At 42.4% G+C, this 27,598-nt stretch overlaps 1 protein-coding gene, 1 long non-coding RNA gene and 1 pseudogene across 16 annotated transcripts in view; 1 reads left to right on the top strand and 2 right to left on the bottom strand.

Annotated features, from left to right (window-relative positions):
* The window catches only part of LOC135364078 (uncharacterized), a 57,763-nt gene that overhangs the window by 16,467 nt on the left and 13,698 nt on the right, over positions 1 to 27,598 (bottom strand). For 2 of the 5 annotated variants that reach the window (XR_010410551.1, XR_010410549.1), the window contains exon 2: positions 15,986 to 16,058. This is a non-coding gene — a long non-coding RNA (uncharacterized LOC135364078). Of the gene's footprint in view, positions 1 to 13,189; positions 13,240 to 14,972; positions 15,063 to 15,985; positions 16,059 to 27,598 lie in introns of those variants that run through there. The other 3 variants (XR_010410552.1, XR_010410554.1, XR_010410553.1) reach the window with 3 other exon arrangements.
* Positions 4,741 to 27,598, top strand: part of ATP2C1 (ATPase secretory pathway Ca2+ transporting 1) — a 165,100-nt gene continuing 142,242 nt past the window's right edge. For all 11 annotated transcript variants that reach the window (XR_006795649.3, XR_008505069.2, XR_006795648.3 and 8 more), the window contains exon 1: positions 4,741 to 5,162. Coding sequence is in view for 6 of the 11 variants with exons in the window: in XM_064587922.1 (XP_064443992.1) it covers positions 5,055 to 5,162 (108 nt within the window). In the remaining 5 variants the exon portion in view is untranslated. The remainder of the gene's footprint in view (positions 5,163 to 27,598) is intronic.
* On the bottom strand, positions 7,426 to 8,031 carry LOC123863828 (NADH dehydrogenase [ubiquinone] 1 alpha subcomplex subunit 1-like; annotated as a pseudogene).

The following is a 27,598-nucleotide window of genomic DNA, read 5'->3' as shown; positions in this document are numbered from 1 at the left end:
AAGCAGGCTTCCCGCCGAGCAGGGAGCCCGATTTTGGAGATTCTTGACATGAAGGGCCTGCCTGTTCCAAGTCCGAGATTCCCCCTTCTCCAAGTGGAATGGAACACGGTGTTAGTGGCAGAAAAGGGAGAGAGGGAGTGTTGTGTACAGCTGGCTGTGGTTTCTGGCGCTGAACTTAAAGGAAGGGTTGTCTCCCTGAGCTGAGACGACTGCTAGTGTGCGTCAGCTTGGTAAGAGGAACCGAGGGAGAGTTTGAGAGCAATCCCCTATCAGGTCAAGAGATCACTGAGAAGACAGAACTGGGTGGGAGGTGCACTTGAAGCTTGATAACTGCAGGAGCTCCCTCACGGAAGAGTGGCTATGAAAGAAATGAGCTGGGGGAAATCCCGCCACTGCCAGGGAAGTACATTTTAAAATGTGATTCTAGGGGCGCCTGGGTGGCTCAGTCGTTAAGCGTCTGCCTTCAGCTTGGGTCATGATCCCAGGGTCTTGGGATCGAGCCCCACATCGGGCTCCCTGCTCAGCGGAGAGCCTGCCTCTCCCTGTCCCTCTCCCTCTGCTTGTGCTGTTTCTCTTTCTCTCTCTCTCTCAAATAAATAAATAAAATCTTAAAAAAATAAAATAAAATGTGATTCTGATGGGAGCTCTCAAATGCTCCAGCACAAGATCTCTACCCTTCAACCTCCACCTGACAAATCGCTCCACAGCCCCACGTCTTACCTGACAGCACCCAAGCCCATGGTCCCTGGACCACCAGCATCAGCAACACCTGGGAAGTTAATACAAATGCAAAATCTCACTCTTCGCCCCCAACCTACTGAATCAGAAACCGTGAGGGTGGGGCCAGTGATGGGGGTTCAACAAGCCCTCCAGGTGATTCGGATGCATGTTCAAGTTTGTTTTAACCAATGCAGAAAAACGTCTTCTTCCTAAGTGGAGGACAAGTGTCCCAGGGGTTCAGAGGTATTGTGAAGTTCAAGAAATCAATACTTGAAGCCAGAAAGCAGAAGGCGTAAAAGTTGTATAGCTCACAGAGTAAATAGAAACACCGAAACTGTTGAATTGTGGTTGTAACAGGAACAGGGGGACGGGGGTTGATTGTGGATTTTGGGAAAGTAAAAATCCACCATCTGCAGGTGTAAGATGATTACTCCCTATATGGTGGGAGCACCGAGAAAATATCATCATATCAAGTAGCACAGAAAATTTCCTCACGCAAAAGGTAGAATGTTGGTGCTGCATATACTTGCCCTAAGGAGCAATGGTGAAAACCTCCCTTTCCCCTCGCCTGATTGCATTTAGAGCTGTCCTTGGGGGAGCAAGAAACTGAGCGAATATCCACAGACCTAGTGGGATGAGAGTGATTTCTCGGTGGAATTCATAATAAAAAATGGTTTCTGTTTTCTGGGCTAGCTGCTTCTCCATCATTCTCACTGCTTGCCCTTCATTTTATCTCTGGGCTGGATTAATTCCCAGAGAATGAAGTCATTTTCCTGACAGAAACTCTCAGCACTGATTGAAAGGAGAAAGAGAAGGGGGATTAGTGGGGTTTTGGTGTTTGTCCTGATGCACTTTGGAAACACCATCAACTCAGAGGCATCCTGGAGACACGCTTTCTGGTTTCCGTTCCTGTTTCTCATCCTGATTTTTTTTTAAAGATTTTATTTATTTATCTGACAGAGAGAGAGACAGCGAGAGAGGGAACACAAGCAGGGGGAGTGGGAGAGGGAGAAGCAGGCTCCCGCCCAGCAGGGACCCCGAGGCGGGGCTCCATCCCAGGACCCTGGGATCATGAGCTTGGCCGAAGGCAGACGCTCAATGACTGAGCCACCCAGGTGCCCCTCTGCTGGTTATTTTTCTATCGAATAGAAGACAAGCGGTGGCAGGCAGTGAGTTGTACAAATAACAGGTGATCGCTTCCACTCCATATTGTGCCACTTTGCAGGGGGAGCAGAATAAACCCTCACCGCTGGGCAGGTCCCCTGGGTTCTCTCGGTCCTTGCGGATGTACACTGTAGCCACCCGATCTCCAGTCAACTGCCATTCACTAAGGCAACTGAGTCACAGTGGCAATCAAACCAGCACTCCTCCAGGCTGAGATGGCAGACATGTCCTTACTGGGTGAATACAACGGGACTGTGACTCTCCCACATCATATCTGTATACATAGTGAGCAAAATTGGGCACCTGGGTGGCTCAGTCAGTTGAGCACCTGGCTTCGGCTCAGGTCCTGATTGATCCTGGGGTCCTGGGATCGAGCCGCACATCGGGCTCCCTGCTCAGCGGGGAGTCTGCTTCTCCCTCTCCCTCTGCCCCTCCCCCCACCTGTGCACATGCGTGCACACTCTCTCGCAAAAACAAATAAAATTTTAAAATAAATGGTGACCGAAATTAACCATCGTAGCCTATGTCAAACAGAAACTGAGATTATGGTAGTCTTCAAAGTTAGGGGAGCAGAAAATCTGTATCTATGAGTACAACCTCTTTTCAAGATCACTAGAATCATCCAGAAAGGAAGCTTTATGAGTAAATAATGAGTATTAGCCTTAGTTATGCAGAATCCAGGATAGGGAGTTGTATGATTTTACACGAAGATGCACCTGATCTCTAATCTAATAATTCTTAGCCTGTAAATTCCTAGCAGTCTACGTTTGTATTTCTCATTAGCAAGGCAACTCCATGCCTTTCCTTTGTTAGATTCATCTGTAAAGAGGCTCTTGGGAATCCATTTCTGGAGGTGGGCTAAGAGGCTGTGCTGTATACTGACTGGGAACGGAGACTCGGGAGATTCTGGTGCGTCAGTCCACCTGGGTGGAGTCCCTTCTCCTCGGCTTTGTAGCTGTGTGACCTTGGAAAGTTGTTTACCCTCTGTGAGCCTCAGTTTCCCCCCTGGATGCTGCTGTAGTCTTACATGAATAATGTCAAGAATTTAACACAGAGCCTGGCGGAAAGACCCGATACATATTAGATATGAATTATATTTGTCACCAATTTTAGTTGTGTTCGGTTCACCAATTTTTCTTTTTATGCCAAATCTAGCCAGGACAGTTTCAGTCTGGGTTTTCTTTCCTCTTCCCCGACCCACCCCTTCCCCATCTCTTTTCATTAAACCAGGAGAAGGTGATCATGAAACAACCGTTTGAAATGAAGTCTGCTTTGTGTCCATCCGTTGGGAAAAAGGCTTTGATCACAGCCGAGCTGTGGGTGTTTGGCAGGCTGCCCGCTTCTGCCCAGGCGAAGAGGCATCTCTGAAGGTTTAGATATTTTAAAAAAGGAAGGGAAAAAGGCAGCTCGCGGGTTCCTCGAGGGTGTGTATAAATGGCAACCTCTCCTCCTCCCCAAGCTTCAAGGGCCTCCCCTCTTTCCAGGGCCAGGGTGTCTGGGTGTTCACGCGCCTTGTCTCTCTGAGCTGTGAGCTGCAGGGAGTGCACGACGCTGCCCTTAGCATTCTGGTGGTTCGCAAGCACAGTGCTTGCCGCTGGACCTCATTAGAGTTGGCTGTCTCCAGCATACAGAGGACACCGGAAAAGCCGGCCAGCCTTGCGCCTAAAGCAGGGGCAGGAGGGCAGAGCCTCCTCCTCCTGGAAGCCAGCCCGGCAGCATTATGTAAATGACTTCTTGGAATTGCCAGCCTGGTCCTGGTGAGCATGGAGGATCACCTTGCAAGTGGGCCCAAGGCCAGCCTGACAGATGGCCTGGGCTGCTGCAGCATGACCCACATTAGGCCCATCAAGTATGTTCCCTGAAGGCTAGTGGCCCAGCCAGGAGTGGCAGGGCGGCTGTCCAGGGGGACAGCACAGTCTGCGACGTGGGTTCCCAGCTCCGCTCACCCCTCCTCCCCAACAGTGCTGCCTCTGAAAGGAAACAGACCAGCTCTCTCCTTCCTCTTGAAAGCACAGCTCTGGGCCTCATGATTTTGGGGTTGATGTCTGGCCTAGACACTCTACATGACAACCCCTCACCAAAGTGGCCAAATGTTCCCATCAAGTGAACCAGCTACTACAATGTTAAAAAGGATAACAAAAGAGCAAAGCCTACTTGGAAACTTTGTTCAGAAACCCTGTGACTTCTACAGAGTATTAAGAAAATATTGAGCTTTCAAATTTTATGATTTCACGTCCTCTGAGACTGCAGACCTCTTACCCAGTTCTCTTTTTTAAAGCATGAATCCTTTGTATAATACTTAGAAAGTAAATGTGTAACATTTTTTCTCCCTTCTATTCGGAATAAAGCCTGGGGAAATTTAATGTTCCTGGATTCAGCCTGTGGATTTGAGATAAGGATTCAAGGAGAGAAGGCTTTTAACTCAGAACAGAATCTATTTGCAGCTATTGTTCAATTAACGTAAAGTATCTGGTTACTGGGCATGTTGCATAATGCATGACAGCGTAAACCAAACCTCTTAAGTGCTGACACTGAACTCCTTGATAATAGTGAAGAGTGAAGTAAATTGTTCCTTTTTTTATAAGTCCCCTAAAACAAAGCTTCTCAAGACTGAATGAATCAACACTTTTGAGCTGAGTCACAGCCAAGGGATGTCCCTGTGTGTGTGCTCATGCTGATAAAAAAAATCTAGAAGGAAACAGAAAAAAAAAAAAAACAACCCCACATGTCATGTCCTCTTTAAGAGCCAGAAAAGCTGTCAGAAGAATTAAGATTAAACCTCACGAGAGTCTGTGGGTGTGGAAAGTCACCAGCTAGCTAATATTAACACAGCTTGCAACAGAACGCCGTTGCTAGAAATAGGACAATCGCATCACTACCACTAAGCAATTTGCATTCTGTGGACCAGACCCTAAATTCCTCCTGGCTCCCAGTGCCCTTTGGGCAGTGTATTTCCGGACGCTCTTAGATGGTCGGCGCTCGAACTTGGCTGTCTGGTTTCACCAGGAACCCTACCCAAAAGAGGAAGCAGCAAGAACATTTGCTTTGTTTGCAGGAAAGTGATCAAGCTACAAGCAAATCTTTAGGCATCTGAGGAACTGTGAAGCTTTGAGACTTCATATGGTTGCTGACAGGGTGGGGCAGACGAGAACCTTCTTACTTTCCTCACCATGGATAATCTGTTGCCTCAGTCTAGATTCTCTTACTTCAAAAAATATCCTCTCCATGCAATTAGGAAATACCTCTCGATCCTGAGAAACCAAAAAGCTGAAGAACAGGTATCATTTTGTTTATATTATCTTTAAGGATAACTAGTGTTTGCTTTTGGGTGTTGCTTTTATGTGACTGAATGATTTAGTGTTTGCTGGTTTACATGTTTATAGGCACAGGTCGGCTCCTGCTTGCGGCTATTCGGATTTAGCAATCACAAAAGCAAGCAGGCTTGTGAAGATTTATTTGAGCTTGGAACATTTGGATCCTGACATTAAGCTCAAGTTCTATAATAAAACCATGCGCTTTTCCTTTTTCTGAATAGCTAGACCAAACTACTCTATCAGAGTTAAATTGTAGACTCCTTGACAGCTTTTTAGGGCAGGAAATACAAATTTTAAACTATTAATATCTTGACAAATAAAAGTATTAGATCCTAGAAATACACTTGTCTTCTTGTGTGTATTTGTGGCTATATTAATATCACCAGGATTTGCAAAACAAGAAACATTGTGTAGACTGTAAATATGATAGCCTCAAACAGATCACTAACAAGCTATGATGATCATTCAGAAGTAATTAGTCAACTTTTTTAGTGGAGGGCAGGGTATGGGGCACTGCAGTTTTCAGCCTTTTTAGCCAATCAAAAGTTAGGGTTTCTAGTAGTAGACTCTAGCATGTGGGAGTATAAACATAAACAAAAAATGGTTAAAATGATCACTTCTTGTTTAAAATCATGCTTTCGTTTTATTGTTTTGAGATGTATTTCATTCTAGCCCTTACAATCTATGAGAAGACATTTCTAAAAACAGCATTTCTGAATTGTACCAAATTAGAAGAAGAAATGGCAGTATGCGATCTATTTAAATCTGGTGGCTCATTTCGGAAAAAGTATGACCATGGTAAAGGACAAATGTATATCCACATGGAAGAATCATAAATTGCTTGTACATCCTGCTTATAACTAGAACTGCAAAACTGCATGGGAGATATTAGTAGTGTTCTGTATTTGAATGAGATGACCTACTTTAATAAAACACTTCCAGGAAGTGAAAGCAAAGCTCAGCAGACAGAAAATCCTCTAATGACAGGTTTCCCAAAAAGTCAATGCTTAATTTGGAAGATGAAAATCATTATTACTGTTCCAGAGGAAAGCGCTTTTATGCCGTGCTCTAATGATTTTACAAGAGCTGGAAATTCAGATTGTGCTTACTAAGGGGGTTGGGCTGGTCCAGTTTATCTCTTACTTAGGCAAGGTGTCCTGATTATCAGAGAAATCTTTTGGTTTCCCCCTGTCAGCAGGTGCTTGCTTTTGAAGTGGAAAGCCAGAGACCTGGGTGGTGGTCCTCTGAGTCGTGGTCTACCACACTCATTAAGTCTGCATCACAGGCTTCTTCGGGCCTCATTATAATAGGGGTTGGAGGGGTGTGGGCAGTGGGGAGTGGGGAGTGGCTGAAAGGATGGGCTGGAACCATGGAATGTGGATTAAGTTATTTCCCCCCACACACACACCTCTTCTCAGTGGTTTTCAGAGCTGTGTCTATAGTGCTTGTGCGGTTTATTTATTTTGTTTGTTTAAAAAATGTTACAGGGGCACCTGGGTGGCTCAGATGGTTAAGCGTCTGCCTTCAGCTCAGGTCATGATCCCAGGGTCCTGGGATCGAGCCCCACATCGGGCTCCTGGCTCAGCGAGGAGCTTGCTTCTCCCTCTCCCTCTGCCTCTCTCCCCTGCTCATGCTTTCTCTCTCTCTCTCTGTATCTCTGTGTCTCAAATGAATAAATAAAATCTTTAAAAAAAAAATGTTACAAAATGCATTCAGAAGAACATTAGAATACAACATGGATCCTCCGACTTGGACTGGGTGGGTGGTCTCCCCTCCCCAGTTTACAGCCATTTAGGATGACCCGGCAATCATGACCATTGTGCGGTTTTTTAACTTTCTATACAAATTAATGGAGAAATAAAGAAAAATAACACATTCAGTTCTTTTCTGAAACCAATTAACAGCTCTGCAGACAGACTGTCTCACAGAATTAGAGAAATTAGGTCAGAGTCAGTCATGGCTAACCTTGGAAAGCTTGTTGGAAAGTTATAAAGAAGGTTAATAATGTCTATAATTTTAGGACCTGCATATCTGTTGTCTCTGATGCTTACAGTCCTGTAATATGGACTCTTAGTATAAAGGTGAGGAAAGTAAGACAAAGACCTCAAGAGCCCTTGCCCAAGGCCACCCACCTAGAAAGTATTGAAGGGAGATTGGAATTCCTGTCTGCCTGGCTTTAAACTTGACCTATTTGAGGGAGCCTGGCTGGCTCAGTTGGTGGAGTTTGCAACTCTTGATCTCAGGATCATGAGTTCTAACCCCACATTGGTAGAGTTTACTTAAAAGGGGAAAAGAAAAAAGCTTGACCCATTTTACCATGCTTGATCTCTGAATGATCTATACTAACACTGTGATAGCAACATAGCAAACTGCTAATCTTTCTCCTAGAAAGTATTTCTAACACTTCAGATGTTCACATGCCACTGTCATAATTCTTACCATGAGTTCATGGTGTGATTAACTTCTTAATATTTTTCTATATTTGCATATAAATCGCTTGCTTTTTTTTTTTTTTTTTACTTTTTTGCTCTTTTTATTATGCACTACATTAATACACTGCATAACCTTCTAGAAGGGGTAGGTGAGCATAATGGAGTTATTTTTCACCAATCAGGAAAATGCTTCCTTAGTGGATATTCTCCAAACCCTTTGACACATAGTAACAAACCCCAGAGACATGCCTCTTTCCATCCAATTCCACTGATATGAATAATGGGCAAGGCTTTTTTCTTCACCCCTGTTAGTGGACCTGGGGATGTGCGCAGTGGCTATGCCCGGAATGAGCAAGCCCACAGCCATGACGCCGGTCCCCAGATAGAATCTCGAACCACATTGCAAAGCAGTTGCCAAGCAAATCACTTACTTCTTAAACTTAAGTTTGTTTAGAAAGAAAAATTTATATAACTACTATAAATGGAAAACCACTGTCATTTACCGTAAACAGAAGAGAAACATAAATATAGGGGCACCTGGGTGGCTCAGTCGTTAAGCATCTGCCTTCGGCTCAGGTCATGATCCCAGGGTCCTGGGATCGAGCCCCACATAGGGCTCCTTGCTCGGCGGGGAGCCTGCTTCTCCCTCTCCCTCTCCCCCTGCTTGTGTTCCCTCTCTCGCTGTCTCTCTCTCTGTGTCAAATAAATAAATAAAATCTTTAAAAAAAGAACATAAATATAATAAAAACAAAATAATATTAAATTCTAGCTAGACACTGTTACCTGGGGAACCTCTGAGCCTGAAACCTACTCTGTTAAGAAGGAAGATTAGCATCCTAATAGCCAACTGAGACATTTCTCCTGGGCAGAGATGGAAGGGAATTAAAAGATAGCCAACTTTATCAATTCCAAGGAATTCGTTATTTAACGTAGTGTCTACATGCTACCTAAAATCTCCTCTGATTCCATCTAGCACCATTGGGTCCCCCACCCATGTTGTGTTCACCCACTTGGAAAATACTACCCGAGGCACACTGTTTCTTCTCCTCCCTATAACCTGACTGTCCTCCCTATAACCTAGAATTCTGTCCTTTACTTATAACTTGCCCACCTGGAGATCACCTACACATCCCTCAAGACTTAGGTTAAATAGGCTCTGTAAAAAATCTTTTTCCAGCTTTGCTAGGAAGAGTGAAGCTCAGCTCTTCCTTTTCCAAGATAGTCTGTGTCTAATACAGCCCCTTACTATATAATATGTAGTAAGCCATTTGCTTACATGTGTATGTGCACCCAGACATGTGACACGGAGTGGTATCTTGTTCTTTGTTCTCTCAGACCCCCCCGGAGCCTGGTGCAAGCGGGTGTAGCAGTGACTCAACAAAGATTGCCTCTGGGGCGCACCTCCTTGCCTGGCCCTACTCATGCCTCGACTGGGCCTGGAAGGCCCCCGTATATCCCAGTCAGGGCCATTGTTACACTTGCCTTGTCCACAAACGCTTCTCCTCAGGATTCTCCCCCCTTGCACTTGGTGTCACGCCAACGTGAAGGTTTGACCTAAGGGCTGGTTTGTTTGGGAGTTTTCATCATTATTCCTACCGTGCTATGCCAATCAGTGGGTAGACAGGTTATTTATCAAATTGAGAACAAAGATCTGATCCTTTGCATTCCTAGACTCTATTATAGCGGCTATTTCACAAAGCCTAAGTAGAATATTAAGGTCATTAATTAGATGCAGGTGTGGAAGTTTGGGAACATTAGACAATGAAACCTTTCTGAACAGCATTATTCAAATGGTGGCGTGGTGGTGGTGGTGGTGGTCAGGGGGACACAGCTTGAGCCTCAGAGAGCTCTCAGATGAGTTTCGGCAGCTGCACTGACACATTCATGAGGCTATACTGTTGCAGTTCTCTTCTTTGGGTCTAATGCGAATAGCCAGGGTCTGGCTTAGAGGTAGATGTCTGAGCTTGTGGGAAGAGTGAGGCTTGCAGGCAATATTCTCTTGAGTACTGGAGCCCCAGCAGCCTGCTCTGTGACTCAGGTGACCGAGCGGGACACTGAGTGAGGAGGGGAGAATCTGCTCCACTTGAGGGCAGACTGTAGCCTTGGCTTCGTCCCAATGAGGCCTACAGAGAATCGAGGGCCCTATGAACCCCGAGGGAATGCTGCTCTTTTCTTTCTTTTTTTTTTTTAAAGATTTTATTGATTTATTTGAGAGAAAGAGAGCACACACGAGCAGGGTGGAAGGGGCAGAGGGACAGGGAGCAGCAGGCTCCCCGCCGAGCAGGGAGCCCGACATGGGGCTCGATCCCAGGATCCTGGGATCATGACCTGAGCAGATGTTTAACTGGCTGAGCCACCCAGGCGCCCCAGGGAATGCTGCTCTTAGGGGTTAGCGCCACTGGTACAGATACTCTTCATGGGAGCCAGCACCAAATGATAAGAGAAGACAGTTTGTGAGCTTATATGGGACAGTCTACTCTCTCTCCATTGGTGAGCTCCTCTATTTCTACGGCTTTGAACACCACCTATTGCTGCCAACTCCCAAATATCTATCCCCAGTGCACTCCCGCCTTGTATATACAGTGGCCTATTTCACATCTCCATCTGAATGTCTTGTGCCTGTTGCAGACTGAAGGAGAGAACTCACAAGCTCTGTCCTCAAACCTGCTACTCCCCAGGTCCATCAATCAGCACCAAAGCTCAAACCAGAAACATGGGAGTCACCTTGGTACCTCCCCCTCTCTCCCTCACCTCCCCTTTGCAATCTCTTAACAAGACTAGTCAATTCTACTTCTAAAATAGTGACTGAGGGGCACCTGGGTGGCTCAGATGGTTAAGCATCTGCCTTCGGCTCAGGTCATGATCCCGGGGTCCTGGGATTGAGTCCCGCATCGGACTCCTTGCTTAGCAGGGAGCCTGCTTCTCCCTCTCCTTCTACTGCTCCCCCTGCTTGTGCTCTCTTGCTCTGTCTGTCAGATAAATAAATAAAATCATAAAAAATAAAATAAAATAGTCACTGAATCTTCCATCTTCACCTACTAACCCTGCTGTGTCATCCTCTCTTGCTTGGACCATTGCAACAGCACCTGAATTTGGGTCTCTGCACTCACTCTCGTTACCTGACAATCCAAGTTCCTCATAGCAGTCAGAATGTTCTTCTTTAAGTGAAAACCTTTTTTTTTTTTTTTAAGATTTTATTTATTTGATAGAGAGACAGCGAGAGAGGGAACACAAGCAGGGGGAGTGGGAGAGGGAGAAGCAGGCTTCCAGCCGAGCAGGGAGCCCAATGCGGGGCTCGATCCCAGGACCCTGGGATCATGACCTGAGCTGAAGGTAGATGCATAACGACTGAGCCACCCAGGCGCCCCTTTAAGTGAAAATCTTGTTCACCGCGGTGCAGGGAACATGATTATTCTCGCTTGCTATTTTAGTCCCAGTGCCAAAAATAAATAAGGCGCATAGTAGGTGATACATTTATAGAACTGAATGAGTGAATGTGGAGGTTGGGGAAGTCAAGGGCCGAGATGCTGTGATGCAGGGGAGGGCAAGGCATGGTGAAAATGGGATTATTTTTAGTAAACAGAGGCTGGCGAGATCTAGGGAAAACGGTGCAATTTGTTTTATGAATGTGGAACTAGAGGTTAAGAGATTTGGCCAAGTTCACACAGCTCATTTGGATCAGTGCTGGGATCTGAAGAGAAACCAGAGTATTGGGGTTAGATTTTGCCTGTTTGACTCCAAGTTCAGTGCTCTTTCCAGGGTGTATTGTGAGTCTTAGCAGAGATGTAGAAGGGGGCAATATGACTACCAAACAAAGAGAAAAGGATTCTCTAGGCTGGGTCTAGAGGGCAGGTAATGCCTGAAGGTCAACTCGTCAATAAGAAATAAACCTCCCTCATGAAAGACTAAGACAGAGAAGAGTCTACTGGTTTGAGCTCTTGTCTCTCAATTTATCCTGTCCTTCAGTAGGCTCATGGACTTGAATCTCTTCTTTGTGTTCTATAGATGAGGCGTCAGAAAACACAGGATGGTTAATTCATGGACAAGAATTGGGGATGATCTGTGCTGATGGTGCTTTGCTCTGTTGGACAGAAAGACTTCTTTCTGAACAAGAAATATCATCTATGAGCTGACCTGACATGTCTTGCTTATTTAACAGTAACTCTGCTTAAAATAAGGAGAGTGGCCTTTGGGGCCAGGGACATGTATACAATATATACATGTACTATATATATATATGCACATATACACACACATATATATTGGAATTTGACCCTTGAATTGGTATAATATCATCTTCCAACAAAATTAATCCACCTAATTTTTTTTACTATCTTTCTATATTCTTATTATCTGAAAATGTAATCATATTATTATGAATGTCCTTATATAAATATGGACAAAAAATGTTGGCCTGGATGGGACTGAATGCAGAGCTTAATAGAGCTCTGCTTGGTCATTTTGTCTAATGGAATTCCTTAATTCCTTCAGTTATTAAGCAATTTTTCTCATATATATTGTGTGTGGAACACATTTACAAGGGATAAAAATATAAAAATGAACTAGGCGGCCCCTCTGTGATGCTTATAGTCTCAATGAGTAGAAAGAGCTGTACTCAAATGTTTATAAAATGAGCCAAAAACTACACACTGCAGTCACAGCAGGTGTATTTGGCTCGAGACCTGCTCTGATGAATCTGCTTAAAATGAGGAGAGTGGTCTCTGAGGACCAGGGGGCATGTACAGTAGCTATATTTTAATTAAGGATTAGAACCAAAATATTATTGGAGGTTGTTCTAAAGTTTCTTTTCAATGGCTTAAGAAAAGGTTTCAAACAGGGTCACTGGATTTTTATTTCTTGCTGGGTTACTTAATGAATGCTAACCTCAAAGTTGGGTTGTTAAATAAATATTTGGATTTAATTTGAACATTAGAAACTTTGCTCTTCACTTTGGCTCTTATACCTGCTCTGAATAACAATATAAAAATTAAGGACTCCCTTCACACCCCCCAATAAATCCATGTGGAGATTTGAAACGTTACATAAGGGTTTCGAGTGGTTGATGCAGGCTCTAGGTGAAATGATATAAATTTCACTACAGCTTGGTTTAAGAAATGTTAAGAGGCTTTAGCTCCTTAAAGTGAGTTGGTTATATCTTGAGCGTAAACCAAAGTTATCCATTTTTTAAAGCCTCTTTAAAAAAGTCATGAGATACTATTGATCGTGCAAATGACCATCTCAGGGGGAAATTAAAGGCATTTGGCCCATGTCCTTGTGCTTGGGTAGGAAAAAATCTTTTCTCCTCCAGAACCAAGAGGAAAAGATTATCTGGTAGAATGTAAGATAGCGGGCAGAGATCCCACCATACTCCTGTGCAGAAATTCGTGTGATTATATATAGGTAACACTGGCAGTTAAATTGATATAATAATATGAAGCTGAACCTTAATATTTCTGACTATTAAATGTGACATTAAAAGTTGAATCATTTTATCGTGGTAATCGTAACAGTCATCTCTATCTGAAGGGAGAAATTATAAAGAAAAAAAGGAGGTATTTACCCAAAAAAGCCTCCAGGGGTTTTCTCCATGTCTTCATCCATTCAGGCTGCTACAATAAAATAACATAGATTGGGGGGCGCCTGGGTGGCTCAGTCGGTTAAGCGTCTGCCCTCGGCTCAGGTCATGATCCCAGGGTCCTGGGATCGAGCCCCGCATTGGGCTCCCTGCTCAGCGGGAAGTCTGCTTCTCCCTCTCCCTCCCCCTCTCCCTCTATGCTCTCTGTCTCTTCCTCAAATAAACAATCAAATAAATAAATAAATCTTTAAAAAAAAATCATAGACTGGGTGGCTTATAAACCATGGAAATTTTTTTCTCACATTTCTGGAGGCTGAAAGTCTGAGACCAAGGGGCTGGCAGTTTCCATGTCTGGTGAAAGCCTTCTTCCTGGTTGCAGACTGCCGACCTCTCAGGTGTAACCCCACATGGCAGAAGGAGATGAAGGAACTAACTCTTCAGGGTCTCATTTTTAAGAGCATGAATCCCATTCATGAGGGCTCCATCCTCATGACCTAATCACCTCCCAAAGGCCCCCTCTTAATACCATCACATTGGGGGGATAGGAATTCAACATACGAATTTGGGGTGGGGGAGACACAAACATTCAGTCTGCAGCATTGCATAACCTCCAAGATGCCTGAGAATTGTAATTGAGAGCTTGGCTTTCTGGTCATCAGCACCCACTCTCCTGTTCTTCCCCTCTCCCAAACTTGTCTTCTCTGTCTGAGAAAATGGCACCATCACCATCCATCTATTACTCAGGCAGAGACCTAGGAGTCATCTTTGGCATTTTCTGCTCGCTCAGTCAATATCTAGTTTATTGCCAAGTCCTTTCAGTTCTATCCCTAAACATCCTTCCAATCCATCTGTTGTCTTCTCTCTCACCACCATAGCCCAGAGGCCGTCATCACGTCTTGTCTGAAATGCTGTAACAGCCTTTTTACTGGTCTTCCTCTGTCCCTCATTGTCCTGTCTAAGCAGTTCTTCCCACTATAGCCAGAGAGGTCTTCTGGAGAACACAAACCTGACAGGAAATTCCCTAGCCTCACGCTTACATTCTTTCATTGGCTTCTTTCTACTCACTTGTAGGATCAAGACAAAGTTGCCCAACATGGAGGGTCTTATGTGGTCTGGCCCGGATCCTCTCTCCTGATGCATGCTTATCTTGCCTCCCTTTCTCTCTGCACCCCAGCTACAGTGCCCTTCTTCCACTTCTCCCTGTTCCCTTGCCACTTCCCAGCCAGGGCCTTTGTTCCAGGTGTCCCCTCACCATCCTCCCTTAGTTAGTATCTACTCTTCCTTCAGATCTTAATTCAGTCTTAAGTCCCTTAGGGCAGTCTTTCCCGCCTTTCCCACCTTGGCCCTGTGGGTCTGTTTGTGGGGCTGTTTGATTCCCAGTATGTCCTGGATGACTAGCAAAGTGCCTGTGAGATGTAAGGCACTATGAATATAAGTGTGAAACTGGTTCGTGGGATGGGTGGCATAGTCAATAGTGCAGAAGGGATTAGGAGGATGATAAATGCTATCCTGAAACAGAAGTGCTTGAAAGAATCCTGGATGTTAGCTTTTGAGAGGAAGAAATTTAAGACATGGTTGTTTTTTGTATGTATTTGTTTCTTGTGTATTTCACAAGATCTATAGGGCTAATTTGTAGAGAAAAATGGAGGTGCATTTGAGATGTTCCAGAGGAAATAACCATAACTAATGGGAAAAAATTCAGGGAAAGTTTGTGATACAATCATAAGGATGAACTTTCTAAAAATGAGAGGTAGAGGAATGGGCTACCTTTTGCAGAGGGCAGGGTATCTCCTTGGGGGATGTTGTAGTGACAGTTTCTCCATCATGAAAGAGAGGATTAGATGACTTATCAGACCCCTTCCAGCCACAAAATTCAGTGCAGTGAGCAACAGAAAGGTGGACAATTCGGATACATAGGGAAACAAAGAGAGGGTACAGGTATATCAGTTAGAATTCATTTGTTTTACTTGGTTAGCGCTAAATACTCCTCAATCTGAGTATGTTTCTCCGGAATCTAAGGCCAAAGAAGACAGAATCAAATGTCGTTGGAGATTCAGGTAGCATGTAACCCTTTATCAAGGAAAGGAACTATAACTACATCCAGAAAAACACCTCTGGTGAAAAGCTTATGCATCAGTGACTAGATTTTCTGAGCCTGAGTGACCACAGAACTACTCATACCCATAGTATTATAGGTTTTAAAAGCCCCTCCAGCATAAGGATAAATAACTAAGTATACTTTGTAGTCATTGATGAAGAGGGGCAATGAGAAATTTCAGATTATTTTGTTGCATTTTAACCACTGTTTTGTTTTTTCCTTTTCCTTAATATCAAGCCCCTTTGTCTTCCATTCCCTTTTCCTGCATTTAATGCTGACAAGTTCATGCTTATTATCGCCCCTTCTGAAGGTGTTCCATCCTTCTTGTCCATATTATCATTGGTCATCTATCACTTTTATAAAGTGTTAGGCATGTCTTGGAGATATCTGGACTCTGAGTTGACTTTTGCGCTATTTTTAGTCCTGTTATCTGCTCCTAAACTTTCCTAATCTACTGTACAGATGCCTTTGAAACACAGGAGCCAGTAAATGGATAAACACCAAAACATTTGTCTTAGAAATAAGCACATTAACTCAAATGTAAGTCCACCCTTTTTTGTGGACTACAATGCAGCTTTTTACGCACATTCCTAAACTTGCTATCCTATTCTACCTCTCAGTTTGTCTGCAACATTTTATTTGCTAACTGTTGTTCAGAATGGAAGATGACGTATTTTCTCACCTCATATGACAATTCCATGCTTTAACAGAAAAAGAAATGAACTTCCCACGTATGTTGTACTGTTCATAATTTGCTGTGAAGAGAGCAGAAAAAATGTTGGAATTAGTTCTTTCCTGTGCATCCTAAAGGCAGCAAATCAGTAAGACTATTTGAAGAGTACAACTTGGATTATGCATTCAAGAATAAGGAATTTTACAATTTTATTAAATGCCTGATATGTGCCAGGAACTTGGCAAGTTTTCTTACATACATTGTCATTAAATCTTCATAATAACTTAACAAAATTGGTGGTATTATCCCCTAACTTTAGGGATGAGAGAACTGAGGTGTAAAGAAGTGAGTGGACTTGGAACATACTCATAAGTGATGTCAGTAAGATTTTAGCTCCAGGTTTGCTGGACTGTCTGACTCCAAATCCTGATTCACTACCTCATAGTGAGATACTTCCCACTGATAGGTCCTTTACTCCCCTTCTTCCCCTCGCTCTTCCCTTTCTTCCTTCTTTCCTTGATATTAGATGTTATTTCATTTATTTGAGGATGGAGGGGTTAAAAATAAAACCATTGTAACTAGTCTTCAGGGAACATACCTTAAATCCTCTTAGGTAGAGATTCATGTTTTTGAGCAGTATTAAAAAACAAAATTCAACTGAGTACATTTTAAGGACTTTATTGGCTTTATTCATTGATTCATGAATTGGGCAGCATCCCATCTAGCTGATAAAAGCTCTGCAGAGTAGGGGCGCCTGGGTGGCTCAGTCATTAAGTGTCTGCCTTTGGCTCAGGTCATAGTCCCAGGGTCCTGGGATCGAGCCCCGCATCAGGCTCCCTGCTCAGTGGGAAGCCTGCTTCTCCCTCTCCCACTTCCCCTGCTTGTGTTCCCTCTCTCACTGTCTCTCTCTCTGTCAAAAAAAAAAAAAAAAAAAAGCTCTGCGGAGCTGTACAAAATGAAAGACTTTTACAGGCAGATGGAAGAGGGACAGGAACTTAGGCTAGTAAAAAGTAGATCGGTTGTGGCAAGGTCATCTCCTTTAGGGGATGGCAGAGGTCTATCAGGCAGATTACCTCACTAGTGCTGACCAGTTAATTCCAGATTGACTGATTTAAGATTCCATTCCGGGGAGATGCTAAAACTGTAATTAAGATGGGTATTAAGTCTCAGTTTGATGACATGGACTTAGCATAAGTGATTCCATTTGGGTGCTGTTGTCCCTTTCTGAACGAGTCCCCCCTTTTGACAAGACTTTCAACCTAACTGAGAGATGTGATCCAAATTCAAGGTATTGGTGCCTATCTTAGCTACTTTTCTGAAGTTCTTGCAATTTTTGCTGATCTTCTGTGTGGTATTTACAGCTTGTGGTGTCCTTCTGCTGAATTTCTGTGGTATTCACAGGGCATGACTTCAGGTTCACGTTTTTTAAGTTGGTAATTCTCTTTGTTCCTTTTCTGATGTTCAAGTCTTAAGGAGATCATTTGCTTGTTGGCTAGTGGTTGGGATCAGGCATTAAAGGCTTTTGAGAGAAGACAGCATACCAGGAAGGCTACTATGATTTCTATAAGCAGGAGAATTCTCAAGGTCTGCAATGCACTTTGGAGCCATATTCCCCCAAGACTCAAACCAATCAAAATCACATACGTTGAAGAAAGACCACATTGAAGGAGTCACTTTCTTGAGCCAAGTGGCTTATTCAGTGATCTAACGTAACTGAGTTTCAACTTCCCCAGAAGTATTAATCTGAGTGCACCCGGTGGTGTTTGCCACGAACAGCTCCTCACTCAGCTAAAAGATAATCAAAGGCTATTCTATTATCAAGAACAACCTTGGTCAGAAAGTCTAAGGATTTTTGTTGGACAGCTATTGCATTAGCAACAGATTCTGCAATATCGCCAAGAGTTAAGGAGAGGTTCCTGATCATAGCCTCATTTGCACTTACTCCTAGCTGGGGGAACAGTGATCTACCAAAGGAAGCTGATTTTGAATCATGAATACTTCCTGATAATTTCCATTTGAGTTTGTGGCTTGCGACTGGAAAAGTGACAGCCATGGAGGCTAGTAAAACTTAGGGGTCTGTAGGCCACACAGGCAATTTTATCCTGGTTACCCTTTTCTTTGTACAAAGCCTAGATGCAAGGTTCCCAGGTTTGGGATTGTTAACCAGAGACAGGGAAATGGACCCTGAGGGTTAGAGAGTCTGATATGATAGAAAGGGGGTTGAGTTTGTTTCAGAGAAACTGAGGCATTGGAAATTAGGGAGAAGTTTGTGATGGGCAAAACTACAGGGTCACCAACATCATGACACATCCAATAGTCATTTGTAGCTTGGATTAACCCCCTTTGCAATGGCCTGAGATATGTGAACAATGGCATTATCTTTCCAGGCCAGAGCAAAAGGTGGACAAAAGAATCACAAAGACCTTTGTGGTGTAAGAATTAGGAAAAGGATGGTCAGAGAGGGAAGGAGGAATGGAAAGAAATGTTCTTGATCCTCTTGATCCCGTATCTTGTAAGGAAGCAGGCTACCTTGATGTCAGCTACTTCTCTTCCTGGTTATTTTTTATTTTGAAGTCTCCAGCTAGACTGCCATTCCTAGAATCTGAAGAGGACCTTTTTAATTGGGAGATGTGGTCCCAAAGTTCAAGTCCCTGAAGTTTAACTGACGAAAGGGTAGTAAGGAAGACCTGGTATAGCCCCTTCCAAGGAGATTCAAGGATAGTCTTTGTTCTTAATAATTCCAATTCAGAAAAATGGGAGAAAATTTAAAAAGTCAGTTTGGAGAGTCATAGCTTGATATTTGAGGAACCTAAAAGAATTCAGGATCCAGTCCAGTTTGTAGGTGTATAATAAAACTGTAAAGACAATTAACGGAATTAGAATCTTATACCTAGAGAGGTGCAAATAATTTTTCTCTCTGCCATTACCCCCAATTTTTTAAAAGATTATTTATTTATTTATTTATTTATTTGACAGAGAGAAAGAGAGAGAACACTCATAAGCAGGGGGAGCAGCAGAGGGAGAGAGAGAAGCAGGCTCCCGCTAAGTAGGGAGCCTGATGCAGGGCTGGTGGGATCATGGTGGGATCCCAGGGCTCCTGGGATCATGACCTGAGCCGAAGGCAGATGCCCCACTGACTGAGCCACCCAGGCACCCCACCCCCATTTAAAGAAGAAAGATTTATTTATTCATTTGAGAGAGAGAGAGCATGGGAGGGAGGGACAGAAGAAGAGGGAGAGGGAGAATCTCAAGCAGACTCCCCACTGAGCACAGAGTCTGATGTGGAGCTCGATCCCACAACCCTAAGATCATGACCTGAGCCAAAATCAAGAGTTGGATGCTCAACCAACTGAGCCACCCAGGCACCCCAGAAATCACCCCCAGTTTTTACAAAAATGATCATAGTAAGGCTAATTTGTTTGTGTTAAACTTGGCCTGATTATTTACATAAATGCAACAGGAATAGCAATTGACCATTTAAGCTCTTTTTAAGCCTCTTCTGTTGGAATTTTTTTTTTTTTTAAGATTTTATTTATTTATTTGAGACAGAGAGAATGAGAGAGAGAGAGCATATGAGAGGGGGGAGGGTCAGAGGCAGAAGCAGGCTTTCTGCCGAGCAGGGAGCCCGATGCGGGACTTGATCCCGGGACTCCAGGATCATGACCTGAGCCGAAGGCAGTCGCTTAACCAACTGAGCCACCCAGGCGCCCTCTGTTGGAATTTTACATAAGGAATTTCTGATTAATCTCTTAAAACCTCTTGAGGCCAAGAAGCCAAACCACAGACTTGCCATCAGATTTTACTGGCAATATCTGTAGTTGGGGTGAATTCCTCTCTTCTCAAGGTTCCCAAAAATATTCTCAGGTTCCTGGGCCTGCTGGGAAGTGACCTTCCCTACTCATCTAGTTAAGTTGCCAGGAACCCTGTAAGCAAGGTACCAGGTCAGTTTTTCCAAGGGGCTTTATTGGCTCCATAAAATCAACCTTAGGTCTTTAAAGCTGTCTGGTCATATCTGAGTCTATGCCTGTCTCTCTCAAATATGACACTCCAGTCAAAGCCTTGGCAATATAACCAGTGTTTCCAATGGTGTCCTGTTACAAGGAAAACAGATTCTTACTGAACTTATGCAAATAACTAACTGTATTGCCATGAAAAGAATACTCAAAAGTTTCTGAATTCTGGAGGGATTGGGTAGGGAAGAAAAGTAAATGTTTTATCTTTGTTTACCAAGTTATACCTTCCCAAATTGCTGTAAGTCATAGATCACTTAAGAGAAAAGATTTTTTAAATCTGGGGAGGGGCACCTGGGTGGCTCAGTCGGTTAAGCGTCTGCCTTCAGCTCAGGTCATGATCCCAGGGTCCTGGGATCGAGCCCCACATCGGGCTCCTTGCTCAGTGGGGAGCCTGCTTCTCCCTCTCCCTCTGCCTGCTGCTCCCGCTGCTTGTGCTGTCAACTAAATAAATAAAATATTTAAAAAAATAAATAAATCTGGGGAAAAACAAAACAAAACAAAACATTAAGGAACCAGCATTGTTACAGAGAAAAAGTCACAAAAAATTATGTTCATTCAGTCTTGTGTAGTTAATAGTTGTTCTCCTTGAATCCTGTTTTTCTGTTAATTCTGCAAATTCTTACCCAGTTCACTCTTATGATCTTAAAGTTATTAAAAATCTGTGATTGATAAAGTCCTTTCCATGAATGTCCTTGAAGATGAAGCACTATTGCAAAAGTCTCAGAGTAAAACAGTAACTGTAAACGACAAAAGACTTTAAAATGGCTATGGTTAAAGACCTTATGACATATCATTATAATACAATTGACAAAGAAATTTGGTTATTTCTGTGACATACAACATTTTAATATAACAACTAGAATTATGACTGATAACATTATACCATGACATATCAGATTTCTAGGAATTTCATATAATTTCTAGATACACCTGTAAAAATATAGTTAAGAAGATTTGGCATCACTTCTCATTTGATAATGTTTCCCATGTAATTTAACAAATCAAATAAACCTAATTATTTTAACATCTTTCTTTTAACACTCTCCTTTTTACAAGGAGAGTGAAAAAGTCATTTGCAAATTTCCAGGGACCCTTTGCAAAATCCCAAAGTTACTTCCAGCTCAAAAGACTTCATTTAGAATTTGATTTTGGGGAAGTTTGTAAAAAAAATACCAAAAGGTTTAAAAACACTTGGTCGAATAGGACCATAAGTCACTGTGAAACAATACTTAGTTATCCATTTACTCATACTGCTAATTAAAGATTTTATAGGCGGGGCTCCTGGGTGGCTCAGTCATTGGGCGTCTGCCTTCGGCTTGGGTCCTGATCCCAGGGTCCTGGGATCGAGCCCCACATTGGGCTCCCTGCTCTGTGGAAAGCCTGCTTCTCCCTCTTCCACTCCCCTGCTTGTGTTCCCTCTCTCGCTGTGTGTCTCTCTCTGTCAAATAAATAAAATCTTAAAAAATAAATAAAATATAAAATCATTTATAACCCCAACAGAAACATTTTATAAAAAAAAATAAATAAAGATTTTATAGGCAAGTACAGAAAGTTAAATTGTAAACAAAACAAAACCTTAGCTCTTTTTTTTTTTAAGATTTTATTTATTTACTTGACAGAGCGACAACAAGAGAGGGACACAAGCAGGGGTAGTGGGAGAAGGAGAAACAGGTCTCCCGCTGAACAGGGAGCCCGATGTGGGGCTCAATCCCAGGACCCTGGGATCATGACCTGAGCTGAAGGCAGACACTTAATGACTGAGCCACCCAGGCGCCCCAAAACCTTAGCTCTTTTACTAGAGAAGACTCACTTTTCTTAAGTAATCAAAGACCTGGTAAAGACAATAAGAAACACAGGAAACTATTTGGATAAAACACAGAATCTTTGTTTTCCCAGGTAGATTACTTAAAAAGTAAAGAAAAACCTTTCACAATCTCTTATATCAAGAGCAGACCAATAGTCCAGGGAAACCTTATCCTTTACCAGATGATCGAAAATTAAGTTTTATTTAAGCATAAGTACATTATTGAAATCAAAACTTATTTTAAGAAAAAAATTAAAAGTCCATTCAATTTTAGCCAAGTTGACTATACAAGGTAAAACTCTCTCTCTTTTCTATTCTGAAACAACCAGGGCAAATTATTTATTTATTTATTTTTCATGAACAAAAACACAAATCTATACTGCATCATTTCTCTTAGCAAAAAACACATACCCTAGTTTCCTTCCACAGAATTGTTTCCCTCATTATTTCTAGTAGCTTCAATTACATATATTAGAATTTTAATCCTTAATATTTGACTTTCTGGTGAAAATAAAGAAGCAAACAATGGTGAACAGTCTGTTATACCAGCATTCTATATGCTGGCAAATTTATGAGTACATTTCATAATGCCTGGAAACATATACTTCCTTATAGTAAATTTTCCAGTGTGACACAAGATATGTCTACTAACAAACCCAAATATCTTTAGTTCCTTTGTAATAAGAAACCAAATGTAGGTAAAACTATGTTCAGTAAATAATATTTCACTATTTTATCTTATTTGGAAATGATCTAGTCAATGAATTGAACCTAACTCATCATTTAACTTAGCAAAACTTTTAAAGTTTCAAGTAACCAGAAAGATTTTGGAAACTGTTTTCTAGATAGATATACCATAAAACGTAATTATTGCTGAAAAGTTCACCGAGAAACTCTTATCCCATTTACATCTATTTAATTCAGTTTTTCTTGGCAATTATGTCTAGACTACCCAAGAAAACTTCATGAGACATTAGACAAAATCAGCCATCATCTCACTTTTTTTTTTTGCTGACAAATTTTTTAAGAAATAACATGAACTTATTTGATATTTAATAAACCTAGATAGATTAAAAGTATTATATTTAATGATGATTCTAAAGACATGCCTGTTTCAATTAAACTAACAAAATTTTTTTTTTTAAAGATTTTATTTATTTATTTGAGACAGAGAGAATGAGAGAGAGAGAGAGCACATGAGAGGGGGGAGGGTCAGAGGGAGAAGCAGGCTCCCCGCCGAGCAGGGAGCCGGATGTGGGACTCGATCCCGGGACTCCAGGATCATGACCTGAGCCGAAGGCAGTCGCTTAACCAACTGAGCCACCCAGGCGCCCTAAACTAACAAATTTAAGCTAGTTTTTATTACTAAAGGTTAATCCTAGATCATGTGAACTTGAAAAACATTTGGGTTAAGTTCCCATTAAATTTCTGAGAGTCTTAGGAATACTTAATCCATATAAATGCTTTATTCTCCTTAAGCCAATTAAATAGAGATGTTTTACAAATTAATTTTGGCAATACCACCCAGACTTAGGAAAATACCACACATTACAACACATTTTATATATAGACACACATAAATATACAGATACATACAAACAGAGAACTTATATTTTCGGTTATAAAATTTTAGCCAAGGGCGCCTGGGTGGCTCAGTTGGTTGGGCAACTGCCTTCGGCTCAGGTCATGATCCTGGAGTCCCGGGATCGAGTCCCGCATTGGACTCCCTGCTCAGCGGGGAGTCTGCTTCTCCCTCTGATCCTCCCCCTCTCATGCTCTCTGTCTCCCATTCTCTCTCTCAGATAAATAAATAAAAAATCTTAAAAAAAAAAAATTTTAGCCAAATAATAGAAAACTCATCATTATTTTTAAGATTTTATTTATTTATTTGACAGAGAGAGACACAGAGAGAGAGGGAACACAAGCAGGGGGAGTGGGAGAGGGAGAAGCAGGCTTCCCGCCGAGCAGGGAGCCGGATGCGGGGCTCGATCCCAGGACCCTGGGATCATGACCTGAGCCAAAGGCAGACGCTTAATGACTGAGCCACTCAGGAGCCCCAAAAACTTGTTATGTTTTAAAAATTGTTAAGTTTGTTTACTTTTTAAAAATGTTTTTTAATTGTTTACTTTTTGAATAAGCTCTACACCCAGCGTGGGGCTTTAACTCACAACCCTGAGATCAAGAGTCACATGCTCCACCAACTGAGCCAGCCAGGTGCCCCCAAAACTCATTAGTTATAAATGAAATTGGATTCAAATTGTATTGCTGGCAGGTGGAGTAAGTTAAGTTTATGTGCTCAGATAGCTACAGTTTTGTTTTGTTTTGTTTACTAATATTGTGAAGACAAGATAAATGTCTTGTCTTAGGTGAATAAAAAAATTCACCTAAGTTCCAAACAGCCTTTCCCCTCTTTTTTCCTTCTGATGAGAATTTCCTCCCTGAAGTATGCATGTCAAAGAGATGGCCTAGATAAAAGTTCCTGGAGGAGACCAGGTAGGACATTTACATCTTAAAAAGCACAGGGAAAGAATGTAAGTTCCTCCAGAAAGAACTTTTGTTCCTGAAGGCCAGAATTTTTACAATAATTACAAGCCTTTTGAGATGAATAGGAGAGGTTTTGGGATTGGTAAAAAGGAGAGGTAGGCTTTGAATTGTTTCTAGAGCTGTATTTCTGGTTTTGCAGTTTTCTAAGATAGGGAAAGTTGCTTTTAATTCCTCAAAGAACTGGGTTGGAGCCTAAATGATGTCAAGGGGCTTAACCATTCATCCAACTACATTATCTTTAGTTTGCCCCTTTATGTCCGGGAGATCTTCAACTAAGATGGAAATAAAAAAGATTCTTATGTTCTGGATTTAGAGCTTTGTTTTGGAATGTTTTAGTAAATCCTTTCAGAAAGACTTCAGAAAGTATATTTCTCTCTGGGTATATTTAGCCTAGAAAAGGCATTTAAGGGGCACCTGGGTGGCTCAGTCGTTAAGCGTCTGGCCTTCGGCTCAGGTCATGGTCAGGGTCCTGGGATCTAGCCCCGCGTTGGGCTCTCTGCTCAGCAGGAAGCCTGCTTCTCCCTCTCCCACTCCCCCTGCATGTGTTTCCTCTCTCGCGGTATCTCTCTCTGTCAGATAAATTAAAAAGAAAAAAGGCATTTAAAAAGTTCTATCAGGCTCTGAATATCAGCTTCCAATTTGGCCAATTTCTGAGCACAGAGAAACTTTGAAAAAAGTCCTTTCAGATACCTTCTCAGTTTTCAGCTGCGATAAAGAGTAAATATTCCTGGGGCGCCTGAGTGGCTCAGTCATTAAGCGTCTGCCTTCAGCTCCGGTCATGATCCCAGGGTCCTGGGATCAAGTCCCATATCGGGCTCCCTGCTCCGCGGGAAGCCTGCTTCTCCCTTTCCCACTCCCCCTGCTTCTGCTCCTGCTCTCATGCGCTCTCTCTCTCTCTGTCAAATAAATAAATAAAATCTTAAAAAAAAAAAAAGAGTAAATATTCCTGGCAGTATTGAACAACCCCTTGGATGTAAGAGGCATCCTCAAAGAGGGTACAAAAGAAAGAAAGAAAGACTTAGATAATTTCTCTGAGGGCCAGCAGTAGTTTGGTAGGACCCTAGCCACAAATGGAGTTTAACCCACATTTCTGTCCAGCCATATCTAACCACAAATGGGGTACAACCCACATTCCTGTCTGGCTATATTTTGGGATTCTCAGACAGTTACCAAGTGAAATTCTCAGAACACAAACAAGACAAATAAGAAGGTAATGGCTGTCCCTGAGAGAGAAGAGATTAATAAACAATGAGTCTGGATTTGGAGAGGAAGGGACAACGTGAAATTTTATTTTCCTACTTCCACCAGGCATTATAGGCAGATTTGGGAGAGCTGACTCTGGTAAGAATTCTTACCCTTTGGGGGCTTCTGCTAACTTTTCCCAGGATCCCATCTGTAGGTTCCAGTATTTACCAATATTTGGTAAGGCTTTCCATTAATTTTTAGTTTCCCTTGGCTGTTTAAGGGAAACTGTAAACTGTAGCAGTTTACCAGAAAATCCTTCAGAGTCCTCTCAACCCTAGAAGAGCCCATATAGAGGGTCCTCCTTCAAAGGTAGATGTGGGGCATTTGGACGACCACTGCCTCGGTGGGGACTTTTGTTAATAGTCTTGTAGTCTCTTCAGAGTGCAAAGACAATTCAGACAGAGGATTATTAGAAAGCATACTCAAATAAAGAAGGATAGACGGGAGCAGTAGGAGTGACATCAGTCTTACAATCTTTTGTTTTGGGTGTCTCTTATATCTATAATTTTACATTAGCCTTTTGTAACAAATCTTTCAATGAAGGTACTTTGGAATTTTGAAGTTTTTGGAGGCTTCTGCATGCCAATTAAAGTAGGTATCCAGTTCTGTTAGTTTGATTTAGAAACCGTTGCTTTCAAGTACACTTCTTAAATGAACAATCTCATCTAATTGGTATAGTCCCCATTACGGCCATTGTAATTTTAAGTTGTTGTTAGTAAGACTGCCATTTTGGTGGATATCTACAGTTTCTGGGATCATAGTTCTTATACATAAAATAAGCAGGTGAGCTAGAAGGTGGCACACTGAACTTTTTGGAACTTAAGGATCCTATTTCTTTAGCTACACCTTGGGTCTCTGGGAACCAAATTAATACCTAAGAGGGATGTGATAGTAGGTTTGGGATGTGTGGTGTTTTACGGTGTACCTTACCGCACAGAAATTTTCTTGAAGTTGGCAGGTGACCTAGTGTCAGTCTAACCTCTTCCATGACCAACTTACCAAATATGGGAGTCTTAGAAGTAAGTGGTGAGCATTTGAAAAGCTTTTAAGTGCTTAACTCATGCCTACCAACTTTGTGGCTTTTGGCTTCTGAGATTGACTTTAGCAGTGGCCTTTACCTACACAAAACAATACAAACAAGAACATTAACATACCGAAATAACCAAAGAGATATTATTGTGGACTGGCCAATAAAAGGCCTTGTATGTCCACCAGCAATTCCCAACATGGAATTGGGGACTGGGGAAAGGACTGAACCTGCATACCCCAACAAATGGGAACTGTGGACTGGGATTCCAATCAAATGAGGAACTGTGGACAAACAGGGTTAAAGACTTGGGTTCTAGGTAGAACATTCTGCCAGCTCAAACTGACCCGCCAAGCCCTGGACTGGGAATTGTGGACTGAACCAAGAGCTAAGAACTGGCATTCTTTTAGAGCCTTTTGTCTGTCTAAACTGACCTGTTGACCTGGAATAGAAAGCCAATTAGATAAGAAGCTCAATACAAAGACAGCAGAGCTCACTGGGGTGCCTGGGTGGCTCAGTCCTGAGTCCTGCTCCACACTAAGTGGGGAGGCTGCTTATCCCTCTCCCTCCCCCTTTGCCCCTGTCCCCCACAACAACAGCTCATACTCTTTTTCAAATAAATAAAATTAAAAACAAACAAACAAACAAAGATGACAGGGATCAGAATGGAGAGGAATTTATCCACGGCCTTCAGAAATGTTGAGAAAGAGAACTGTGTTTCTTGTTGTCCCAGAATCCATCAGGAATTTCCTTTGGATCCCACTGCAGCCAACAAATGTTAAAAACCAAATTCAACTGAGTACATTTTAAAGACCTTACTGGCTTTCTTCAACAATTCATGAATTGGTCAGCATCCCATCTAGATCTGGGAAGATATATAAAATGAAAGAGTTTTACAGGCAGAAGGGAAAGGGATAAGGAAGTTATACTAGTAAAGAAGCAGATTGGTTGTGGCAAGGTCATCTTCCTTCAGGGGACGGCAGGGGTCT

Source organism: Mirounga angustirostris, unplaced genomic scaffold (genome assembly GCF_029215605.1).
Source record: "Mirounga angustirostris isolate CCGP_5_RB_7025 unplaced genomic scaffold, mMirAng1.0.hap1 SCAF_1, whole genome shotgun sequence".
In the NCBI taxonomy this organism is placed as follows: Eukaryota; Metazoa; Chordata; class Mammalia; order Carnivora; family Phocidae; genus Mirounga; species Mirounga angustirostris.
This window is presented reverse-complemented; position numbering and strand designations above follow the sequence as displayed.